The sequence below is a fragment of the Equus asinus genome, chromosome 11 (genome assembly GCF_041296235.1).
Source record: "Equus asinus isolate D_3611 breed Donkey chromosome 11, EquAss-T2T_v2, whole genome shotgun sequence".
NCBI lineage: Eukaryota > Metazoa > Chordata > Mammalia > Perissodactyla > Equidae > Equus > Equus asinus.
In genome coordinates this window covers 39342670-39367145 of record NC_091800.1, presented here as the reverse complement: position 1 = coordinate 39367145, position 24476 = coordinate 39342670, and the positions used below count along the sequence as shown (strand labels likewise).

General features: G+C 35.7%; 1 protein-coding gene across 1 annotated transcript in view; it reads left to right on the top strand.

The window, feature by feature from the left end:
• DIAPH3 (diaphanous related formin 3) overlaps positions 1 to 24476 on the top strand; it is a 489528-nt gene that overhangs the window by 219585 nt on the left and 245467 nt on the right. Inside the window, exons 18-19 of the mRNA XM_070480866.1 lie at positions 13573 to 13668; positions 20860 to 20954. Of these exons, the coding sequence (XP_070336967.1) occupies positions 13573 to 13668; positions 20860 to 20954 (191 nt within the window). The remainder of the gene's footprint in view (positions 1 to 13572; positions 13669 to 20859; positions 20955 to 24476) is intronic.

Sequence of the window (24476 nt, the reverse complement as noted above, 5' to 3'; positions counted from 1 at the left end):
TGTATTGTTTAACTGGAAAGGTGACTTTGCCTTAGTCAATGTAAATGAATCCCCAAAATGGTAACAAGATTTGTGAGTCATTTGTTTTATTTTTAAACATTCACGGCTTAAAAATGACCTTAGCTTTCCAAAGTGAAAGAAATTTTTGTCAAGTATATTACATACACAAGTTTCCATTAATTCAGTAAACTGCATTCAGAAAGCAATATATTTGATAGTTAATTATTCCAAATGGTGCTGGCGATCAAAAGGGACACCCATTTGTAATGAAGGGAATCTGGGTAATGGTTCTCCTGAACAATGTTTGCTCAAGTGTGAGGATAGACGTAATTGATGAAATGAAAAGTTGCATATATCTTCCTCAGGCTTAGAAGGAGCAGCTTCTGAAAAGCTGAGAAAGCATTGTGAGGATTCAAGTAACTAAAGAGACATTGAGTGTGGGGATAAGATTTTAAATTTGATAATTTGAGGATAAATATTACATAAGCCACTAGAAATATGTGTTTTATATGTTGCATTCTTTTTGGGCATTTGTATGTACATATTGGGAAGAAATAATTCTTTTGTAATCCTTGCTGACTTAGTCTTTAAAATTTGGAATATAATTGCTGCTGGTATAGATGTTTTTTCCTACTAGGATTGCAGGAGAATTTATATCCAATGTGAATTTCTCAATCATGATTTGAAAAGTCTAATGTAATATAGCATATATTTCTGAAAAAAAAATTGTCCCCTGGCCCTTTTAGCACTTGTGCATCCCCCTACCACTTACAAAGCAAGATAGTCTTGTAGGTGTATTCGCTGTCTCAGTGTGCCGTGGGCCCGTTCTTGTGCTCCAGAGCTGTTGGTCTTGTTCTCCCATGTTGCTCAAAGGACACTGTGAGACAGTCTTTCTGTGGAGATCCAGACAGGAAGCTGGTCACAAATACCCTCTGCTCTGAGGCTTTAAAACCTTCTTTGGTTTCCTTTCACTCCCTAAGACCCTTCTTCCCCAGCCTATTTCCATCTCTGGGAGAAGGAAGGGAGCACACCCTGTATTGTTGGGTCTAAAATCTGGTCTATCTCCTCTGATCCCCTATAAATTCTGCCTTGGCCCAAGGAAGGCTTCCTTTTTTTTTTTTGTCTTCCCTGTGTCTGAGACTCTGTCCTTACTTTATATTTTGCATCTTTCTTTTCTATTGCTGATAGAAGGATCCTGTTCTCAGTTTTATGTAGTTACAGGAAAGTTTTGTAAATGTGTTAAAAACTTTTCTACCTTTAACTACCCAGCTCTTGCAGTTGAACCACATAGCTTTCAAGACTTGTCTCACTGCAGATATTAACAGAAATCTAATTTTATATTCAATGTTGTGGAATGACCTCTTATTCTAAGTGTTATCTTTCCCCCAGAGGAAATAAATGTCATTGATCCAGAAATGGCAAGGCTATGGGGAAAAAAAACTTAGGAAAGAAAAAACAATTAATCTTGAGTTACCATCTCCAATTATTATCTGGCTCTACTTTCTCTGGAGGGTAGAATGAATCTTAGTCATTCAGCCTTTAATTCCGTTCAATTCTCATGTCATCACATTTGTAGTTTCTACTGTTGGGCCAGATAAGCTCTGACTAGCCAGCATGGTAAAATTTCCAGAGTGGAATAAGCACAAGAATAGGAGTCTAAAATCCTGATGTCCCTCACCAGACTCGGCCTCTCTCTGTTTCAGTTTTCTTGTTATAAAATGAGTGTTTATTAGATGATTTTCTACTCTCCATTTTAATTGGGGGGGAAAGGGGTTTGAAGCTTTCAGAAATTCAAGTTGTCATTTGATATATGGTTTTGATGTTTCTAACATAAAGTAAAATAGTCTTAAGAAAATAAAATCATTTTAAAGAGTAGGAATTTTGACATGCACCAGAGAGTTCCAATTAATAGATATTCCTAGATGTCAAAAGTGTTGTTCTGTTTAGTCTTTCATTTCCTGTTCTGCATTGGCTTGTTGGTATGTGTCTTTTGAACATTAACTTTTACTGTCTGACATTTTCATGAAGCAGTTAAACTAGAGATAGTTTTTAATTAGTAAGACTGGATAGTTTACAGTAAGGGATATTTCAGTTCCTGTAAAGATTCTTCTCCACTGAGATGTTAATGCTTCTCTGCTCAAGTGTCGGGTGGCCCAACGTAATTGTGAAGTAATTGAGTTTAAAGTGAGATTCTCTAATAAGATTTAAGCCACTGCATTCCCATTAATGAAAGGTTTCTTTCCTTCCTCTTTCACAGAATAATTCTGTTAAGTACTTTGTTTTTTCTTTTTAATAGCGCATTTGGTTAATATGCTAAAGGTAAGATTTCTTGGGGAGGCAGGATGGAAGACATTGGGAAATGACGATTTATAAAAAGCCTGTTAACTTTAAATATGGACATTGGGAAGGAGGTGGAAATGTTGCTTATCTTAAACTTTTAGAAGTTTTTGTTGGAGCTTTGGGATTATAAAGCACTAAGGATTCTGAGTCCTGTCTTGGATCAGCTCTCCTTTTTACTTAGTAAGATATATGCACGAGGATCCACAGCAAAAGGGAGAGAAAGCACCATTTTATTGTTAATGTGGATTTATCTGAATATGCCAAATAGAACTCTGGTCTTGGGTTAGTAGTTTGAGACAGAGGCCTAAGGCTGGCTCCTTCTCCAGAACCCAATACTGTAGGTTATCCATGTGCCAGCTGCCTATATGGAGCAATGACCAAGAAGATGAGACGATAAATTTCAGTTCTGGAAAATGCTGGGCTCTCTTACCTCCATACTTACCTTTTAAAGTGGAAGGGCAAGAAGAGGGTGGAAAGAGGAAGTAAGAGCTTCCTTTCATATAAAAGTCCATGCTTGCTTTCTCCTTATACATTTCTAATGACAGAGTAATTGGCATGGGCTACTGTATTCTTAGAAATCTGAGAGCTGGCTTCTTTCACTTAGCATAATACCCTTTAGTGAAATAAGTCAGAGAAAGACAATTACCATATGACTTCAGTTATATGCAGAGTATAAAAAACAACAAATGAACAAATAAAACAGAAGCTCACTCATACATGCAGAAAACAAACTGATGGTTGCCAGAGGAGAAGGGGGTTGGGAGATGGGCAAAATAGGTGAAGGGGATTGAGAGGTGGAAACTTCCAGTTATAAAAATAAAGAGGTCATGGGGATGTAATGTACAGCATAGAGAATGGAGTTAATAATATTGTAATAACTTTGCATAGTGACAGATGATAACTAGACTTATCATGGTTATCATTTCGTAATATATATCAAATCACTATGATGTATACCTGAAACTAGTGTGATATTGTATGTCAGTTATACTTCAATTAAAAAAAAAGTCTGAGAACTGAGTTGTGACATTCAAGAAAACGGAAGTATGACTAGGTTCTCAAAACGCTGAATTGCTCAAGACTTAAATGCCGTGTACAGTTTGGAGAGGTAATCCAGGGTGAAGGGTAAGAGAGGAAGGATTCTTTTGTAGCCGCATTGTCTGTGCCATCAGATAAGCAGTCAAACAAATGTATGTATATGTGTGAGGTATATTGTGCAGTGGATAAGCACTGTCTCTGTCTTTGACCAGCTCTTAAGAAATCCCATATGCATTTTAAATGATCCCAGTTTGGTCTGGTTTAAGACTTTTGAGGTCACTTAGATTTTTGTCTCTTCGTTAAAAAAAAAAAATTGTCCTCATTCCTACATGAAGAAGAGGTCGAATTCATGTTATTAAAAAGGAGAGGGTGATTTGAAATCCAGCCTTATAAATATCATTTTCTTCTATTTTTTTATTGTGCTCGATTTACATAGCACAAACTTTTACCATTTAAACCATTTTCAAATGCACGGTTCCATGGCATTAAGTACATTCACATTGTTATGCAACCATCAGCACCGTCCATCTCCAGAGTTTTCTCATCTTCCCCTACTGACAGTCTGTACCCATTAAACACTAACTCCCTTTTCCTGTCTTTCCCATATAAAGATTATTTCTTAAAACATTTCCCCAATCATGGGGAATTTTTTAAAACATTTCCCCAAAACATGGCCCCTGCTAGTCCTCCCTAAACTAGTTCCCTGTAGTTGGAAGCCTTATATGGGACATTTGGGTTGCATATAGGGAAGATGATGTACTGGAAGAGGTCTGTACGTGAGTTAGGAGTTTTATATGGCTGTGTAGGCTCTATACAATAGGAGATCCAGCTTGAAGGGAAGATAACATAGATATACAAGTAGCAAAAATCCAGATTTAAAAAAAAAATAGTTCCAAGTTAGGGTGATTTTGGATACAAATTATCACATAATTGTTGATTCTAGAAAATAGACCAAGCAAATAATGGAGCTCCAGTCGAGTAGGCCAATTGGAGACCAGAATGATCTGGAACACTACTAGTTGGCAGCGTCGTAGAACACAGGAATAAAGATTCACTGATGAGAAATGACTTCTCAACTGAGCTATCAGAGATAAGAACACGAAATCAGAGGGACAGGATAACTAGTTACCTGTCAGAAAGGCTATATAATAAAAGTTGAATTGAGTTGAACAAATACCTAGGTATTATCTCCATCTTCTACTCTTTGCCACACTGGTGCGTGTGTGCACAGATACACACACACACACACACACACACACAGAGTAAAGCATTTTTTGGTTAGAGATGACATATATACCCCTTTCCTAGGGCAATGCTAAGCCTGTAGGTGGAGATAAGTTCATGATTCTTATGGTAGGGGCGAGGTACCAGAGCTTCATTTTTCTAATACTAAGACAAACGTTAGTGTGAAATTTGCACTGATGCTCCACACTCTGCTTAGTTTTTTGCTAAAATACAGGATCATGAAGAATCCAAGCATGCTGTCATTGAATAGAATTAAGAACATTGTAAAATTCTGCTTCTTAAACCTGAAATTCTTTCTCAGTATTTTAGGATAATAGTGATTTCTATGTCTGATCACATTTCTTCTATCAAGTTTTGGATAATCACTCTGGCCATTTTGATGAAACTCTGTGTTATGTTTTCCTCACACTCTGATCCACCAGGGATGGTCTGCTCACTATTTAATATGACATTGCTTTTTATCTGTTGGTTAATATAATTTATTGTTACTTCTTCTATTCCCAAGTTGCTTAGCACTATGTGTACAAATACTAATAAGTTGGCTGATTAAGTCTTTCCATTCTACAGCATGCTCGATATTCTGAATTACCTGTGTCCTCATTTGGATTTAATCCTTCTTTTAAATTAGGAATGTACGCTGAGTTCTCATTCTTTTTATAATAGGGTTTTTTTTTTCCCCTTCAGTACATTCTCTTGTGTATGCATTAGCATATCATGCATTAACTTTGAGTCTCTGCTTTGTAATTTTTTAACAGAGATAGAGTTCTACTTTCTAATATCATTGGAGGATATAGGGGAGTAGGTTGCACTTGCAAAAACAATAGTTAGTAGAAAAATTATTTTTTATGCATACACGTATTATTCCATAACCAGGAAGCACCAACATTCTGGAAGAATTTATGGAGGGCAGGTACTAGAAAGATGACTTTTATAGTGGGGAGATTTTGAGGATACATAATAAAAAATTTAGGGATGTTTTTATGAGAATTTATGATGAACCAAGAAAGATCATGTGAGAACAGGCACCATTTTTCTTTTAGCTGAGATTTTAACTCTTTCCTGCTGCCTTTTACTTTTCTCCCTCTGACCTTTGGTCCATTCAATCAGAGCTTATCTCAATTTGTAACTAATTTAATTAAAAAATTAATACTAAGATATCCATGATAAATAGGCTTAACTGTCTCACGGTTATTTTTCTCCGAAATGTACAACTTGTTAAGTTAAAGTTGTTGAATGTATGAATTTGAAAGATTTTGATATTTTATTTGGTTTGAACTCCTGTTTTTCTGCTGTCTAAATCTTTGGTTATGAAGAGCTGTTTACACACAAGGGGACCTCAAGAAAGTGGTCCTTTTGGTTTGTAGTGGTAATACTTTTGAGATGAGCAAAATTGCTAATTTCTGTGATTGCAAAGGCCCTTAGAGATCAAGCACTTTTTATAAAATACCTTGATTGGTTTGTTATTTCATACAGGAATAGAGAGAGGAGAAATGAATGCTTTTTAGGTCAACTATGTGGAAATCATTATCATTTTGAAGTATATGCTTTAAATTTTTTATAGAATATATTCCCTATGCCTTAATAATCCTTTTGTACATGTGATAATGGTAAAAAAAAAAAAAAAAAAAACTAGATACAACCCTAATTAAGTGCTTGTTAAACAGTGAAATTTTTTTCTCTATTCATGTATTGAGTTGTAGAGAAAAGTCCTTCAAGACTGTTTGTTTTGTGACATTGTCTACTAGCATAGAATGTCACATAAGGAGAAATATGCATTTATTTGCTGCACTTCTGATGATTGCTGTAGTTGAAATAATTTATTCCACATAATTTTATTTAGTGCTCTAGCCACTCTTCTTATATATTATGTAATTCTTAGCCTGGAATTGCCAAACAGACAGCTTTTTGCTAGTATAAAATACTCTGATTAGTTATGGCAGTCATATATTAATATTTGAATAGAAAAATAGCCTGTTTCTCACCCTGTCTATTTTCTTTGTAGTTTGGTACATACTCATTTATTTGTGTGCCTAGAAATATTAAAAGTGGGTTTGACAGATCAGATATGACTAAAGCTATTTATACAATTTAGGTTTTCAATACCAAAGCATTTACATTGATATTTTGCCAAGAGGGTATTGCTAACTTAAAAAATAATTCATTCAAAGTTTTTACTTTTTTCTGGGTATTCCATATCTTCTGCCTTCCAGCTGCCTAAATCTTTGAAACCATGTTATCCTATCACAGCCACCCAGTAGTAGTAACCCTCAGAAATCTATTTTCCTTTCACAGCCATTCGGCTCTTCTCCATCTCTGACCCTTGAGATTCCCAGGTACCTTCTATTCATCCTATATTGCTGAGTAAATGAACGTTATCCAAAGTTGCCACCATTTGAGAGCAGTAATAGGTGAATTCTTGACTTCTTTCTTTGGAACTGTAGTTTTTTCACCTAGCTTTAAATGCAGCTCATTCAGGAGACCAAACATTTCCCGTCCCTCCCTCAGGTCCATTCACCTTCCGACTCACTCTTCCACTGAACATGTACAACCAGGGAAAATTCAATCAAGTGTACAGGCAAAACTTGGGGAGTTATCTTTTTCTTATGTGCCTGATTGTGGACTGTTTTCCTCATGCAGGTTCCTGGCCCCAGAGGCTGCTCTGAGCCTGTGGTGGTCAGAGCCCTTGTCTGGGTTCTGTTCAAAGCCAAACCATGGGCAAGGAACTGGTATTCTCTGTGCTTAGGGCTCCTCATCAACTTCATATTTAAGGGCTGTTCTGCTTCTAAAATTTGGACCCTATAAATTTTTGAGACTATTTATTAGCCTCTTTAAAACTCAGTAGTTAGAAAGCAAGAAGAAAAACCACTCTTATGCAAATCTCTAGTTTTCATATGTCTCCCTACTCCCACCTTTCATCCGTTTGAACATTGTGCTAGACCTCAGGTTTCATTTCCTAAATAATTGACTTATGCTTGCTTTATTTCTGCAGTTGAGTTCATTCTATTGGCTTCTCTGTGTCATAGAGAATGCTTACTTAATCACGTATACTTCCTTTTATCCTCTCAAGACTAGTGTAATAACAATCTAATGAACAAAAGGTATTTTATTGTTAACATGTAAAATTTAATAGCATTTGTGCTTAATGCGTACCAGAAAAAAATTAAAATGCTTCATATTTTAAAAACATATTGTTGTAAAGTATATTTTACCAGGAAGTACCAATAAAAATAGAATAAACAATTATTAGTAGCATTAACTTAGTTAAAATATTCAATTATGGAAAGAGAAAAGAGTGGTATTTTATACCATTTGTGCCTCTACTAGCTAGTTATACATTTAGAGCTGCATATTCTAGGAATTTTTGCAGTGGTAAAATAATGTATGATAAAATTTATGTGGAATCTTATTCCTGAAAAAAGGTCACAATTTTAATCAATCTGATTAGAACATAATGGAAAATGAACTGGAATAAGATGTATAACCATGTTCCGTGGAATTATGATTTTTAATGGAAAATTTAGTATAAAGGAAAAGATTTTGAAAAGAGAGTCTTTATATAATTTTGCTGCTATTTTTGGCACTTTGAAAATAGAAAAGAATAAAGAGAAAATGTAATTAAAAAAGACTTTTTCAGTTTATGGCTCCCGGCAATATAGAAAGTTTTGCCATCTTTGACTTCATTCTGACATAAAACCTTTACAAAATGTGGCATATGCTGTGTTAGTGATCAGAACCAGTTTTGAACAGTGTTAATCTTCTCTCAGAAGAAGTGCAGCCTTACGCAACATCTCTAGGGAGTAGGATTAAACACAGACCTCTGACGGCAAACAGGTAGATCACAAGTATAGATGACACTAATAATCGGACTTTATGATTCAGAGTTTCATCATTCTTGAGACAATCTAGTCTTTTAGTGAAAGTGTGTTTTGTACTAGCTTTAGAAGAGGAGTTCTACCAGTGATGGGGCATGAGTCTAAAATGTGCTCTCCTATCGCCTCCTCAGTTGTGGTTAGGCTCTGATTCTTGTCACTTACTTCTCTGTCACTGTGGAGAGCAGGGGAGGGTTACAAGAAGGTAATTATCACCTCATTTCGTTCTCACAGCTCCTTAGGCTGGTGTCCCCAGCCCATAGACATAAGCCCTAGTGCAGTTCAATGGCTGGTTCATGGCGGGGTGGCTGGTTCATGGCGGGGCCGGGGTGCAGGCCCAGTGTTGAGATTCCAAGCCCGAGTTCCCTGCAGGACCCTGCCTTCTCTCCCAGCTACTGTCTCAGGGGGATACTGTCAGCATGGGTGACTGAAACAGGATTTTGTGTAAAAAAAACAAAAAAAACCCTTTATTCCTACTGAACATCCTTCTTTTTTTGTATTCCTCTTTAATGCATCCTTCTAATTGTCCAAGGTTTAGATCCTGCTTTGTCAGTGACCTTTGCATAAACATTTTCACAGGTTTTACACTGATTTGAGGTAGTCCATTATCTGGCTGCAATTTTTTTTTCAACATCACTTTTCATTACTTCTCAGTATGAAAGATTTTATCCAAATCAGTCTGTTTGGATAATAGACTGATTATCTGAGTTCATATCAATAAAAGCATATTCCTACTTTGTTTTTTTTTGAATCCTGCTGTTTGGCTTTTTAGAAAACTTCGCTTCTTCCTATCTCTTTGTCCGTATTCTCACTATTTCAGTTCCATCTTTTCTCAACCATCCTTTGACTATACGGTAGCAGAGAAGAGAGAAGAAAACCATAATTTCATGGCATTATGAGTGTGCTGATACATTAAACTCAGTGTGTAATTTGTCATTTTTACAGAATTGGTTAAAATTGCTTCAGTCTCTGATTTGGAGGTTGAAGTAGTCAAGATTGCTTGGTAGATTTTTTCTTTTCAATGTGACATCTAACACATTTCACAACTAGTAGAAATAATATTGGAGTCAAAGTCTGGTGATTATTCTTTTATCAGATTTGTTGCTTAAAGTTACTTACTCTGAGCATTATTTTTCTCATCATGGTTATAATGATAACAGTGGTAGTGGTATGACTATTATGAAAATTATACAAGAATGAGCAACAGCATGTGTTTAGTGCAGTGCCTAGTAGACATTCAATAAAGGTTACTTAAAATTTAAGATTACTAGTTGCTTTAGGTAGACTAGAAAATGTTTCAGAATATGAAAAGATACTGGTGTTGAGAAATATTTAAAAAATTAGAATATGCCCATTTCTTGAGGCTGAAGATAATATAATATATACATTTTCTAAAAAGTAGAGGATTGCTATTTGGTCAGATTAAGGAAAGGAGGTCCACTAACATGATTTTTATTAGCCTTGAAATTTGCCCTGAAATTAGTCTGAACATTTTAACCAATATAACAAAACAAGAAGGTTTAAGTATTGGGAATAAGGAGACTAATGTGTCATGACTTGCTGGTACCTGGAAAACCTGTGACAGTCCGTGGAATATCTAATAGGACTGGTACATGTATCTCCATTCCAGATTTCTCTTCTCCATATCTGTACATCCAGCTCCCTCTTGTTCCTGACCCCTGGATGTGCAAGAGTCCTCAAACTGAGCATGTTTAAAACTGGACTAGTTCAAGCCTGTTCCTATTTGTTGTTGAACTAAATAAAGAGCACCACCTTCATCTGCCTGATTGCTTAAACCTGAGTTCCCCCTTTATTCTTCTGTAGTGTGTAGGTTCATGCATACATATATATAAGGAGGCATACACACAGGCACACATACACAGATACATACATCCAACAGACATTTGTTGAGCACCTGCCATGTTCCAGACCTTATTCTTGCCATTAAGGATACAATGGTGAGCAAAATTTCTACCCCTAAGGGACTTGCTTTCTAATGGAGGAAGAGAGACAATAACAAATTTATGATATGTTAAAGTGCTTTGGAGGAGAAAAAAGGGGCAGAGCGATGGTGATAGGGGATGATGAAGTGGGGGGAGTTGCTATTCTATATAAAGCAGTAAGGGAAGGCTTTTCCATTAAGGCTTAACAGGAAACTTTTGCTGCATCGTGGTGAAGAGACTGTGGTTGGTCAAGCCTGGAAGTGGGGAGACTAGTTGGAAAGCAGTTGTGATTCAGGTGAGAAAGAATTGTAGTCACAAGCAGGGAAGTAGTAGTAGTCAGGGAGAGGGTGAGAGGGCTCATTTTAATGATGGATTGGATGTGGTTGTGAAGGAAGTAGTGGAAAGACGGATGATTTCGAACTTTTTGACTTGAGCAGTTGAAACTAAAGCATTCCCGTTTTCTGAGATGAGGAAAACTGCTGGAAGAGCAGGTATGGAGGTGTCTGTGTTTTTGGTGTTGGACATGTTAGGTTGAATGTGCCCGTTAGACACCTAAGTAGAGATGCTGAGAGCAGGCAGTTTGACGTTCAAGTCTGGAACTCAGGAGATAGATCTGGGCTAGATTCTACTCTTGGGACTCATCCCATCTCTCTACCCCAGGTGACGGCACATTTGAATTACCGTTAACCCCCTTCTGACTTACCCTTCTACCATTACTTTTGCTACTGTTTCAAAAATTCACCTTTAAAAACTGGAGTTTTTCTTAAGATGCAATTCTTTTGATTTCTCTCACATGCTTAAACATTCAGTGGCTCCTTATTGCTTGTAGGATAAAATCTAGACTTCTCAATCCGACTTAAATGGTCTTGCATGATCTGGCGCCTGATTCAATTCTGAGGTCATTTTTTTCACTCGGTGATCTGTGCTCTTATTATTCTCAATTCATTCTGTGCCCTTCAAGTTCTTGCACCTTTAGACCTTTCACTGTCCTTCCATTTTCTGTGCCCTTTCTCCCATCTGCCCAAAACCTTCTCACCTGCCTAACTTACTTTCTTTTTCTAGCTTTTGCTTAGATATCATTCATTCCATGAAGACCGTCCCTGATAAGTGTGGGTTAGGAGCTCTTCTTTATTCTCCTGTGATTCTTACTGAAACATCGCAGATATGTCTATGTATTGTAATAGCCATTTACTTTGCAATCATCTCTATTGGTCCTTAAATTCTGTGAGGCCAGGATGTCTCTACTTTTTGTATGTTTATTTGTTTTTTTGGTGAGGAAGTCTGGCCCCAAGCTAACTTCTGTTGCCAATCTTCCTCTTTTTGCTTGAGGAAGATTGTTGCTAAGATAACATCTGTGCCACTGTTCCTCCATATTGTATGTAGGATGCCACCACAGCATGGCTTGATGAGTTGTGTCTAGGTCTGCGTCCAGGATCCGAGCCCACAAACCCTGGGCCACTGAAGCAGAGTGTGCAAACTTAACCACTGTGCCACCAGAATGGTCACAGGATGTTTCTATTTCTTTAGTGTTGTGTCTGTGTTCCCTGGCACAGTCCCTTTTAGTTGATGCTTAACCAATATTTCTTATTTGAATGAAAGGATGAATAAAATGGCTGATGATAAAATATATATGCAAAATTTAGCAAAGTTTCTATATTACAGCAGTAACTCGTTAGGAAGTATGGGGGGGGGAGTAGAATTAACCAATCTCTAACCCCCACCCACAATGCTTAGTATAATTTAGACATAAATTACCTAACACTAACAGTAAATATGCAGGTTGTCTATGAAGAATACTGTGTTATGTTGAATAATTATAGACAAATGTCATTTCATGATTAGAAAGTTTGAAAATTGTCAACATATCAAATCTCTCAGTCTATTTACAAATGCCTTGCAATTCAAATATAATTCTAATGGATTTTATTTTTGGAACTTTTGAATTACTCAAATTCATGCAGAAAAATGAGTTAAAGTGAATTAAATTTAGAAAAGGAAGAATAATAATTCAAAAAACCAATTAATAAAATATATCATAAATCTGCAGTGCTGAAGATGGTGATAGTAGTTCAGGAGTAGTATATTGAACAATGGAACAGAAGTAGAAACCCAGAAAAGCACGTATAACATAAAAGTGTAATGTAGAGTCAGTTGAGAAAGATGGTTGATTATTCATAAAATGGTACAGAGATACTTAATTTTTTTAAAAAATTAAAATTTCATCTCTGCCTCACACTATGTACCAAAGCATATAATTATAATATGCATTTCTGATATAAAAGAAATGTAATTGTAATGTGCCATCTTATGTATGAAGATGCTTTTTGAAGTTTTTTTTCCCCTAGCCTTAGTGATTTATTTGTACATTGCTAACTGAACACTTTGCTCCATTGTTCTTTGTTATCAAGATCCTAATTTTGTAAAGATGACTGACTTTAATCAGAAGGGCTGTCCATGGACACAAAGGAGAGGACAGCTGAAATAGCCACAGTATTGGTTACAGCTGGTCACATGTTGTTTAGCATGACATATTTATTCTCTTATTTTTTATTTTTTTTTTTAACCAGGGATAGAGAGGTTAAATGCATTTGTTGATTTTAAAACACTCGTAATAAGCTGAGTATCAAAATTTGACTCTCTCTCCAAGATTTGGAAAACAAATTGTAGACAGTCTACTCTTCTAGGTTCATATGAGCTATATTTTTAAATAAGCTTGGTCTATGAGGTGTATCAAACATAAAACAGCTGTGTGTGTTTTTGTTTGGCTCTCTTGGAGCTAACTTCTTAACCTTTTCTAAATGTAAGTATATTTATTTTTATCATTGTGTCCTGTGTGCTCTTCAAATGAGCTAACTGCACTTATTCTCGCACCTGATGGTATTGGCTTCCATAGTGCACGTCAGTTTTTCTTTTTCTTGTTAGACCTTCAAATATTTACTCTTAGTTTTTCTTGCATAAGAGCCACCAGTGCCTATTTGGAATAGTTTAAGTCCTGGGATGTCTCTTATTATTTTTACGGTTATGTGATTTAAAAGATTTCTTTTTTCGAATTTTTGATGACAGAAAGGTCACATCCTGTCCTTTTTCAGTTGAATGCCATCCTGACCCTAACATGGATCTATCCTTTCTTTTTACAGAGAAAAGGGAAGAAGATGATTTTGAAGAGAAGAAAGCTATTAAGAAAAAAATTAAAGAACTTAAATTTCTAGATTCTAAAATTGCCCAGAACCTTTGTAAGTATCAAATTTTGGTATTATTAAGTTAGCAAAACACACTGGAGGTGGTTTCTGTTAATTATTTCATTTTATTTATGACTTATTTTTCATTTTATTTTTAGTGTTTGCATAATAAATTCAAAGATAACTTTCCTTTAGGCAAATTTTGAGTTAAATTCTTCCAAAGATTAATGCATACTGGAAAATACAGCTAAGAAAAGGATTGAGAATGAAAATACATCTCCTGTGACTGAAAAGAAAGCTGCCCTTTCTAGTCTCTTTTTTAAGTATAAAAATAAAGAATTAAGAATTTGGGTGATGACATCATATTTTGAAAAACAAAAATGGTGGTGTATTATTTTTTTTATTCCTCTGAATCTCTATTATTTGTAATACTTGATCACACACAAAGGAGGTTGGAATATTAATGGAAGCAAGGATGATGAATAAAATGAATTCCATTGTCCCATCTGAGCAGTTCAAAGCCTTTCCTCAAAAGTACCGACTGGAAATATTTTAGATTTAATTACTGTTACAGGAGCTAAATACTCAGTGTTGAATTATCTTCCTGACTGAATTACTGTGGGAGAAGAGGGCAAATAGTTTTACTTCTAACTCATTTCTAACTGCATCTTAAATGCGTCAAAGATAGTTCTGCTTGGAACTGAGATAATATGTCTGTATATATTACTTTCTGATGGAGCAAGAGAGATGTAATGTGGAGAATCTAGAAGCATGAAGAGTTAACATGGCTTTTAGTCTGCTCTTCAATTACTATATGCCTCCAGTGAGCTTTTAACAAATATTGGAACAAAACAGTTCTTCAGTGAGAGGATAAAGATCCATGCTGTTAACGAAAGGGGGAGTTAAGTTAGATGCAATGTGTGCAGAAGGCAGAGTTGACATTCCTTTGGTGTGAGTTTTGGAACCACCTTCCTTTCATACCATGACAGAGGGCCATCCATTTTCTGCAGTGTAGGCCTGCTGGTATCCCATGGATGGTGTGCAGACATTAATGCTATGGCCAATATGTGATTTTTTATTTCTGATCATAAGTTGGTTGCATGTTCCTATCTCTTTCAAGCTGGGTGTCACCATGTGACTTACTTGGACCAGTGTCACTGTAAGTGGAGATGAGGTCACTTTGGTGTGGAAGCATTTAATTGCTGGTGCGAGAAGCTCCAGTGCTCTTTCCCCTGCACCCAGAATGGCAGTTAGAATGGTGTCCATCACCCTGATGTGAGGATCATAGGAAACAGAGCCCTGTGTTTCTGATGTGTGATGGACGTGCAGTCTGAATTGGAGATAATTTTTTTTGTGTGCTTAAACCACTGAAATTTGGAGGATTGTTACATGATACATGTTACTTCAGGGAAGTTTCCCACCTAAAGGAACACTGTCTCAGCTCAAAGCATGATTAACTTAGATAATGTCTAAAAGCTCTGTACTCTGTCATCTGAAAGAGATGATTTTTTTCTTGAAAGATGTCCCTGACCTGCATTACGATTTGCCCGCCTTGAATCTAAACAGCCTTGTTAGGGGTCCTGCAGAAATACCATTTTGAATAGAATTCTTTTCAGATGGGTCAGTCATGTTAAGCTACTGTCTAAATATCCATCTCAAAGTTGAATAATTGACTTGTTGGACAGGGTTCTTTAGTATTATTTATATGTTACAGAACATGTGCTAAATAGGATTTCAAATTTAATTGTAATAGTTAATAATTACTGGTTATCTTTTTGTGCTAGTTCTGCATTTGGCTCTTTAATCTTTACTACAGCCCTACCACATAGTTGTAGCACTGATGTTATAGGTGGAGAATCTGGTGGGTGTAGCAATTCAGGGACTTAATAAGGTTGTTCATTTCGCAAATGGCCACTAGCTAAAGGGTATATCTATTCCTGTTTTGAGATAACAAAATTACGTTATCATAGAGAACAATACTGTGTGTCTTGTTTGCTTTAGCTAGAGGATATATATCCATTCATTTAATTGTTAAACATGTTTTAAAGTATAAGATCAAAAGGTCCAGAATTTATCCCCTGTCATATTATGATGTAATCCATTCTAGAATTATTCTTGCCCTTTCTTATTGTAACAAGTGTTATAATTTAAGCTTTAAGAAGCTTTAGCAGCCTATAATCTTTACTGTAATTATAGTTTGATTCACGGCTGGTTTTTGTCTCTGAAATTCGGAGTCTTTTGAGATATACTGAATATATCTCATACGTTGACTCTATCTTGTCACTTAGAAATCGAAGATACTTTCTCTTAACTGAAATGGTCTGTAGAATTGTGAAGAAAGGATCTAAAATTCACTGATTTGTTTACCTATTTCAAGGTGGGTTAAGTTGCCTATATTATGCATTCGTAGAGGTTTTGGCACAGATTCTGGAGTCAGCATAAAAGATTAGAATTCCAGCCGTTCTAGGATCAAGAGATGGCTCGGCAGTTGTACAAGCTTCATGTGCTTTACCAGACTTTTTGTAGTGGGTATTAGAGCTGTAAAGGGAGGAACCCTGGAATCGATGAATTAATGTAAAGGTTTAAATATTTATAAGTTCCCTTGCAGAAAACATGTGTGAGTGGTTACAAAATTTGCACGCTTTACACTCCTTCACTGAACTCCAAGCTTCCCACTGGGGTCGATATCATCACATTTTGAAGGATAAGATGCATGTTAGTAAAAAGATTCACTTTAATGGGTCTTTTCGAGGCTTTGAATGATTATCTCATATTATTCTCAGAAACTTTTAAATATTTTTTTTTTAAAAAAGGTTTTTGCTTGTGTTCTGAATTGTGTGTTATACATTAGGCCATTTTCAACACTTCTGTAAATCTTTTTGCCCTAGTGTTACAGCAAAGGTTTTCTAAAGAACTTATTCATAAACTATGTAAAACATAGTTCACTCTTCATGTGTTATTTGTTGCTATGTTAATTATACATCTTATTTATGTTTATTCTCAATATTTATTTACTTAATTGTATAAATGAGATGATACAGTTTTTTTATCTGCGAAGTTAAGGGGTCCCTAAGACCACTCTTAGGTTTGGTTATTTGTTAGAAGGACTCACAGAACCTCCTGCAAGCTGTTTTACTCCTGGTTATGGTTTATTACAGTAAAACAATACAGGTTAAAACCAGCCAAAAGAAGAGGCATGTGGGGCAGAATCCAGGAAAGTTCCAAGCATGAAGTTTACAGTTGTCCTCTCCCAGTGAAGCAAGCCATGGACAGCACTAGCTTGTGTGTGTGACAACACTCACAGATTATTGCCCATCAGGGAAGCTCACCCAGGCCTTGGTGTCCAGAGTTTTTACTGTACACCAGTAAAACCATTTACTGATGGTTGAACCCCTGCTTGACTGACCTCAGTTTCCAACCCCTCCAGAGGTCAAGCTAATACTGTGTGACCCAACACCCCCACCATAAATCACATTGTTAGCATAGACTGCTTGGTGTGGCCCTGTGCCCCCCAGTAAACAAAGACACTCTTATCAGGCAGGACATTCTAAGGGCTTAGAGAGTACCTCACAGGGGCGAGACCTTAGTTGGGTAAACGTAATGCTTTACCATAGAGTATGCCAGCTATTTTTCCCAGTCCATTTTGTTTTCATATTATTCATTTAAAATTATTTTAATTATATTATGACATATATTACCCATGAGAGAATATATCAAATACATGATATGATTTAATGATATAAATCAAACACCTGTAGCCAAAAAAATGGAACATTACTAATACTTTAGAGACTTATATATGACCGTTTCCAGTCTTTTCCCCTTGCTTGTGAGAATTAACCTTATCCTGAATCATGGGTGAAATATTTCCTTCCTTTTCTTTATAGTTTGACCAACCATGTACATGTTCCTAAACAATAAGCTGTTTGGTGTTTCTTTTTTTCTTTCTTTTTTGGCTGAGGAAGATTCACCCTGAGCCAACATCTGGTGCCAATTTTCCTCTTTTTGTATGTGAGCCACTGCTACAGCATGGCCACTGACAGAAGAGTGCTATAGGTCCGTGACTGGGAACCTGAGCCCTGAAGCAGTGTGCGCTGAACTTAACCACTAGGCCATTGGGGCTGGCCCTCAGTTGTTTGGTTTTGACTTTGAATTTTACATAAATAAAATCATACCATGTTAATGTATCTACCTGTAGGATATTCATTCTCATTGCAGTTTAGTTTAACATTCTTTGAATATTATACTTTATTCATTCAACCCTTGGTTGATGTTTGGGTTGTTTCCCATTTTTTGGTGGTACCAAGGCAGGTCGTGGTAAACTATGGCCCTTAGGCTAAATCTTATCCACTGCCTATGTTTTTAAACATGATTTTATTAGAACTTACGGCATTTGTTTACATATTCTTTATGGCTGCTTTGTGCTACAGTAGCAGAGTTATTGTGACAGAGAATGCATGGCTCACAAAACCTAAAATATTTACTCTGTCGCCCTTTGCAGAAGAGGTTTGGTGACCCCTGCTCTAAGTCTATACCTGATCTGTGTTTGGACCAGTTTATTCTCCCACCATTAGTGCTCCCACTCTAAACCTCACCAGGGCTTAGTGTTTTACAGGAATCTAGTGTGGCTTTTTAAAAAGTTTATCATGTTTGAGGGTTGTTAAGCTTCCTTGTTCTGATAATTTGTCTTTCTATAATTCTGGAAAATTCTCTGACATTTTCTGTTTAAATATGCTTCTTTCCTGTTCTTATTGTGATTTCCTTTTGAAACTTCAAGTAGACATTTCCTAGGTATCCTTACTCATCTTCTGTGTCTCTTAACCTATTTTTCCATCTCCTTGTCTTTGTGTTTTGGGTACCTTCTTTGCCAATGTCTTTTACGTCATCAATTTTCTCTTTATCTAATGTCTAATCCCTATGTTGAGTTTTCAATTTCAGTAGTTTAATATATATATATATTTTTTTTTTTCTAAAAGTTCTTTTTTTCTCCCTCAAATCTTCTTGTTTCATTTTAATAATGTCTTTTTCTCCCCCTGGCTGATAATTCAAACTTTTCTTTCATTTAAAAAAATAATTATTTCATTTTCTCCCAGGATTTCTGCTTTCCTTCCTTTTAGGACAGCTTAGAAATGCTTTTAAGATTAAAAATAGGGACTGGCTCTGTGTCCTAGGGGTTAAGTTCAGTGCACTCCATTTTGGTGGCTAGATCCAGTTCCTGGGTGCGGACCTACACCACTCGTCAGTGGCCATGCTGTGGCTGTGACCCACAGACAAAATAGAGGAAGATGGGCAACAGATGTTAGCTCAGGGCGAATCTTCCTCAGGAAAAAAAAAAGATTAAAAAAAATTTTTTTTTAAAGATATTTCAAAGGTTTCTCTCTAGTTTGCCATACTGCCTGAGATATAAAACTATCATTTATTTCTCTTGCAATTGGTATGTTATGCCTCAGAGTATTCTGTCTTTTTTATCTTTCTATTTTCTGTGTTTTGTTATTGTATCTATAGAGTGGTTTCTTGAGTGAAAATCATTGTTTCTCAAAGTGAATCAATAATTTCAAGGATTCTGATTAATGTTACTCATCTTACTAACTTTACAATCCAGATACATCTTACCAATTTGCCTTCTCAATTTGCTTACTCCTGAGGTTGAACGTATTACATTATTCTTTTCCTTATTCTTTTTGTTGAGTTTACATACATTTTTCTCACTTTTGTATTTGGACCTCATGGTGCTATAAATGAAGGCAAAAAAATGCTCTGAATTTTGAGGCAAGTTTGTTCCCCCAGCATCCTTGCTTTTCACTTGTTTTAAGTGCTTTGACATTAGTGATTTTCCTTTTATGTTGTCAGATAATTGGTCTTTTCACATGGTTTCCGATGATTTTTATGGTTAAGAAGTTCCCTAATCATAAATGAGCTAATTTGCCACGTTAAATTTCTTTTAGTATTCCTTTTTGTTAATATTTACATTTAATTCTACAGTCACATGCAAGTTTTGTACGTGGTGTACAGATTTAGGTTGTATTCTCTCCCCATCAATTACTTATTATCTTGATCACATAGTTAATATATTTTTATGCTCTCATGTCTACTACAGGGTTATCCTTTTATAATTCCATTAATCTCTGTCTATTACAATATCATTTAGAGCCTTAATTTCATCTTGTTCTTGGGATATTCAGGATTATACCTGTCTATAATTTCTAGCACTGTTATCACATATTTATGACGGTTTGAGTTCAGAAATGTGTAAATGAAGCTGGTGATAAGAATACAAACACCACCCTCGTTATTCATCTGTAGATGAGACATGGTATCCTCAGGAATCAGGAAGACAGTTTATTCCAGGAAAAAGGCAGATCATGTTTTCTGAGTCTTTTGAAAAAAATATCTTTATGTGAAAATTTCTACAGGCAAAATGACATAAGTTCAGCATATAAATTAGTGGGCTATTGGTAGCATGTTCTGAGGGTGTTTGAGAAGTTTCATCTCTCACTGGAGAGAAGAAATATACTAGTGGAATTTGGGGGAAACAGCATTAAATCTAATGCTGTGAAAATATCCGTATATGCCTCGGTAGTTTTTGAGAAGATCATTATGTTTTAACACTAGATATATGAAGTACCAAAAAGAAAATGTAAATAATGTTGGAATTCTCAGTAATAGCATATTATCCCATCTAATCCATTTGGATAGTTTTGCATGAAAATTTGTATTTTCATATTCGATATTTAAGCTTTAGTTACATGCAAAGGCTATTTCTCTGGCATATTGTCTACAATATTTTTGAACAGTGAAGTGCTATTATTGCTTGCAAAAGTCTTAATGTACTGCTTAGCAGTTTTCTTAAAATATTTTTTGAACTATTTAGTGGGGCTGGGAGATATTCTACAAGCTAATAACACATGTTTAGACATATATGCACATATTGGGGCTTTATGGTTCTTGTCGTTCCAGATACTAAACATACTTTTTTTTTTTTAAATCACATGAAAACTGGCACCATTTCTATGATAGGCTAATAGCTAAGTGTTAAAAATCAACCTCAGGACCAGCATAATAATATAGGACTATTGTTTAAACACTAGTTCTAAAACTAGAGAAGGATATAGTATGTACTAATGAAAGTTTCTCACACAGTAATTATATGTTTAAAATCTCATTTTATGAATTATTTTTAATTTTACACATAGAACTATATCTCAAATTCTTTTCTTACCTTATACTCTTTTCCCCCCCTCTTAGCAATTTTCCTGAGCTCTTTTCGGGTGCCATATGAGGAAATCAAAATGATGATATTGGAAGTGGATGAAACACAGTTGGCAGAGTCTATGATTCAGGTAAAAAACAGGCAGAGAGCTTAAATTCCAATATTTCATTGCAAGCTTCTCATTAAATAGAAATCTGTAAGTGAAGCAAAATTCTTAAACCAAATCATTCAACTGGAAAATCATTGCTGCATAATTAGTTTTAGCATAACTTCTGCGTTGCCAGGAGATGAAACTCTGCATCTTCTCTTAACTGCAAACTAAATATAATGCTATCAAAATGATTACATTTCAATTATTTTAAATGACTGTTTCTGAAAGGCAGATTGTTTAATTTTACATATATGTTTTTGTTTTTGCTACAGTTAAGACTAGTAATACGTTAATTTAAACTTATTTGTGTATTTTAGAGCATGTTTTTCTTAGGCTTATATGTCATGTAAAGGTGTATTATTATTTGGTATAGAAAATTGAGGGCGTTTTCTCTTTAGACTTACCTCTATTAACAACTCTTACTTGAGTCATTTGTGTTCCTATAAATACTAGAAGTTGTTTGCGTAGTATTCTGAATTCATTCACAAGGCTGGAAGATTTTTTAAATGGTTTCTACTCACAGTGCTATTTAAGGAATCCTAGTGTGGTGCCAGAGTTATTCACTGAATTCCACATAAGATGTCCATAATGTGTATTTTGGTAAACTTGAAGTTGGAGAATCAAACCACAAATTATATAGTGAGAGAACATTATCTTCAGTTTACTCTCTTCAACAAATGATTAAAATTTTTCTAGACATTTTAGTCCATCAATAAATGGTATCCTTAAAAGTTGTTCTTGGTTTTGCCTCTCCTATCTTGTTTTCTAATATGGTGGTCATATAATCCTGTTAGTGATTTGTTGTGTGAGTCTCTGAGACTTATAAACCACCTAATTCAACAACTCTTCTTTCAGCATTTTTTTCTCCAGCAGTTTCTTTTTCCTAGGTTTTTGTCTGTCTTATTGTTGACTGTGTATGTGCCCTGTTGTTGGGAATAGATTCCAAATTCCTTAAAGAAAATTTTTCTATTTAATACATGTTTGTATTTTTTATAATACGTTTATTAAATGTTTATGGAGTAGCTTTTAACTTGATACATGAATGTTTTGGATCGTGTGGCTTTTGTTGTACAGAGGTGGGGAAACAGTGTTTGCATTTTTAAATTCATGTCCAAAGAACATTCAGCTTCATATAATTTATTCATATATTAGTTTTCTCTTACTTCTATAACAATTTGCCACAAATGTAGTGGCTTAAAGTAACACGAATTTATTTATTTTTATTTTTTATTTATTATTTTTTTGGTTAGGAGGATTGGCCTAGAGCTAACATCTGTTGCCAACCTTTCTCTTTTTGCTTGAGGAAGATTGTCACTAAGCTAACATCTGTGTCAATCTTACTCTATTTTGTATGTGGGATGCTGCCACAGCATGGCTTGATGAGTGGTGTTGTAGGTCTGTGCCTGGGATCAAAACCTGTGAACCCCAGGCCGCCGAAGTGGAGCATGTGAACTTAACCACTATGCCACTGGACTGGCCCCAACACAAATTTATCATCTTACATTTCTGTAGAACAAAAGTCTGGCATGGTCTTTACTGTGCTAAAGTCAAGGTGTTGGTAGCCTTGCACTCCTTTCCACAGGTTTTAGGGAAGAATCTGCTTCTCTGTCTTTCCCATCTCCTCATGGCTGCCCACATTCCTTGGCTCGTGGACACTGCCCTTCATCTCCCAAGCCAGCAATGTTGGATGTCTCTGTTCCTTTCTTTCATAGTCATATCTTCCTCTCTCTCTATGGCTCTGTTTCCCTGTTCTACTTTTAAGGATATTTGTGATTACATTGGATACATCCAGACAATCCAGGAAAATCTCCCTATTTTAAGGTCAGCTCTTAGAAACCTTAATTCCATCTGTAACCTTAACTCCCTTTGCCACCAAATCTAATATTTTAATAGGTTCTGGACATCTTGAGGGAGGTTGGGTCATTATTCTGCCTACAACACTTAATAAATATTAAATCGATTTTATGAAAATAAAAATCTTTGGATATATGCAAAGTGTTCATATATTCATTTAAAAAGAAGAATTTCATGCTGTTTGAAGTCCTATTTTTAGTTTTAAAAATATGTTCCTAATTGTAGAATGAAGAACTTCCTATTTTTTTGAACAGGGCATGGAAAAAGCATTACTTTGCAATAATTATCATTTTAGTGATTTGGCTTTGTTCACTGTCATTTTATTTTGGCGTATTTGGTTATTGATTTATATATAACAAGATTTCAGTAGTATGCCATTTTTGATGTCATTTTCCCTCCTCATTCTTTACCCATTTACCTTTGTCACATCAGTCGTCGTCGTCTTTTTTTCTTTTTGGTGAGGAAGATTGGCCCTGAACTGACATGTGTTGCCGATCTTCCTCTTTGTGTTTGAAGAAGATTGTACCAGAGCAAACATCTGTGCCAGTCTTCCTCCATTTTGTACATGGGATGCCACCACAGCATGGCTTGATGAGCAGTGTGTGTGTCCACACTTGGGATCCGAACCCACAGCACTGGTCCGCCAAAGCAGAGGACGCGAACTTAACCACTACAGCACTGGGCTGGCCCGGCCCCACATCAGGGTTCTATTAATTAATTCATTTAGCAAATATTTTCTTGTGCCCACCTTGCACAGGCATTGTATTAGGCTCAATTAGACGTAGACTTTACCTTTTTGGAATTTATAGTTTGGCAAGGGAGGTGACATTTACATATAGAATTATAACGCAAGATAAATATGGCTATATTAAAGTTGTTTTAGAACTAGATAAGGTGCTAGGTGTGTGAATGTGTGGAGGGAAGGGTACTGAGAGATTAAATATGGTGTGGATATAGAAAAGGGCAGAGGGATTGTGTGGGTAATGTAGCGAGGAGCAATTATTCTGGCAGTAGTAATACCTTGAGCTGTGAGGGAAAAGCTGGGTGTGTGGGGGCAGCTATGACGAGTTTAGTCTGATAAGACCTTAGGATTTGTGTTGGGATGGGAGACTTGGCAAAGGGAGAGACAAAGGAAGGTTGGGCCTGTACTCTTACAAAGCACTATAGTTTTATTACTTTAGGAAGCAGAAATAATGAAGTGAAAAATTAATAAATTTCTGATGAAAGTCTAAAAGTTAATTATATATTAACTAAAAATATTCAAAGGGATTTGATGGTCATCCAAAAGAATGCTGAAGACATTCAGAGGCCCAGTGTAATAAATAACTCAAATAATCCAGCTGTCAACTAGAATGATAAAAAGAAAACATAACCAAGTCTTTTGGTCTCAGGCAATTTTATGTGGGAAATCATATATCAGTGATGTTTTTATTCAGTTGGTAGCATTAATAGTGAATAATTTTTTAGGGATAATCTTAAATTGCCACTTTTTCTTGTTTGTTTGTTTTTGGCCAGTCAACCAAGTTTTTATCCAAAGGTACACAGTGAGTTAAAAACTTGTTCTTTGATCTAACTACTTTGATATGTAATGTTCTCTAACAGCATTTTTAACTAATAACACCTTTGGGGGATTTTTTTTCCCCCATA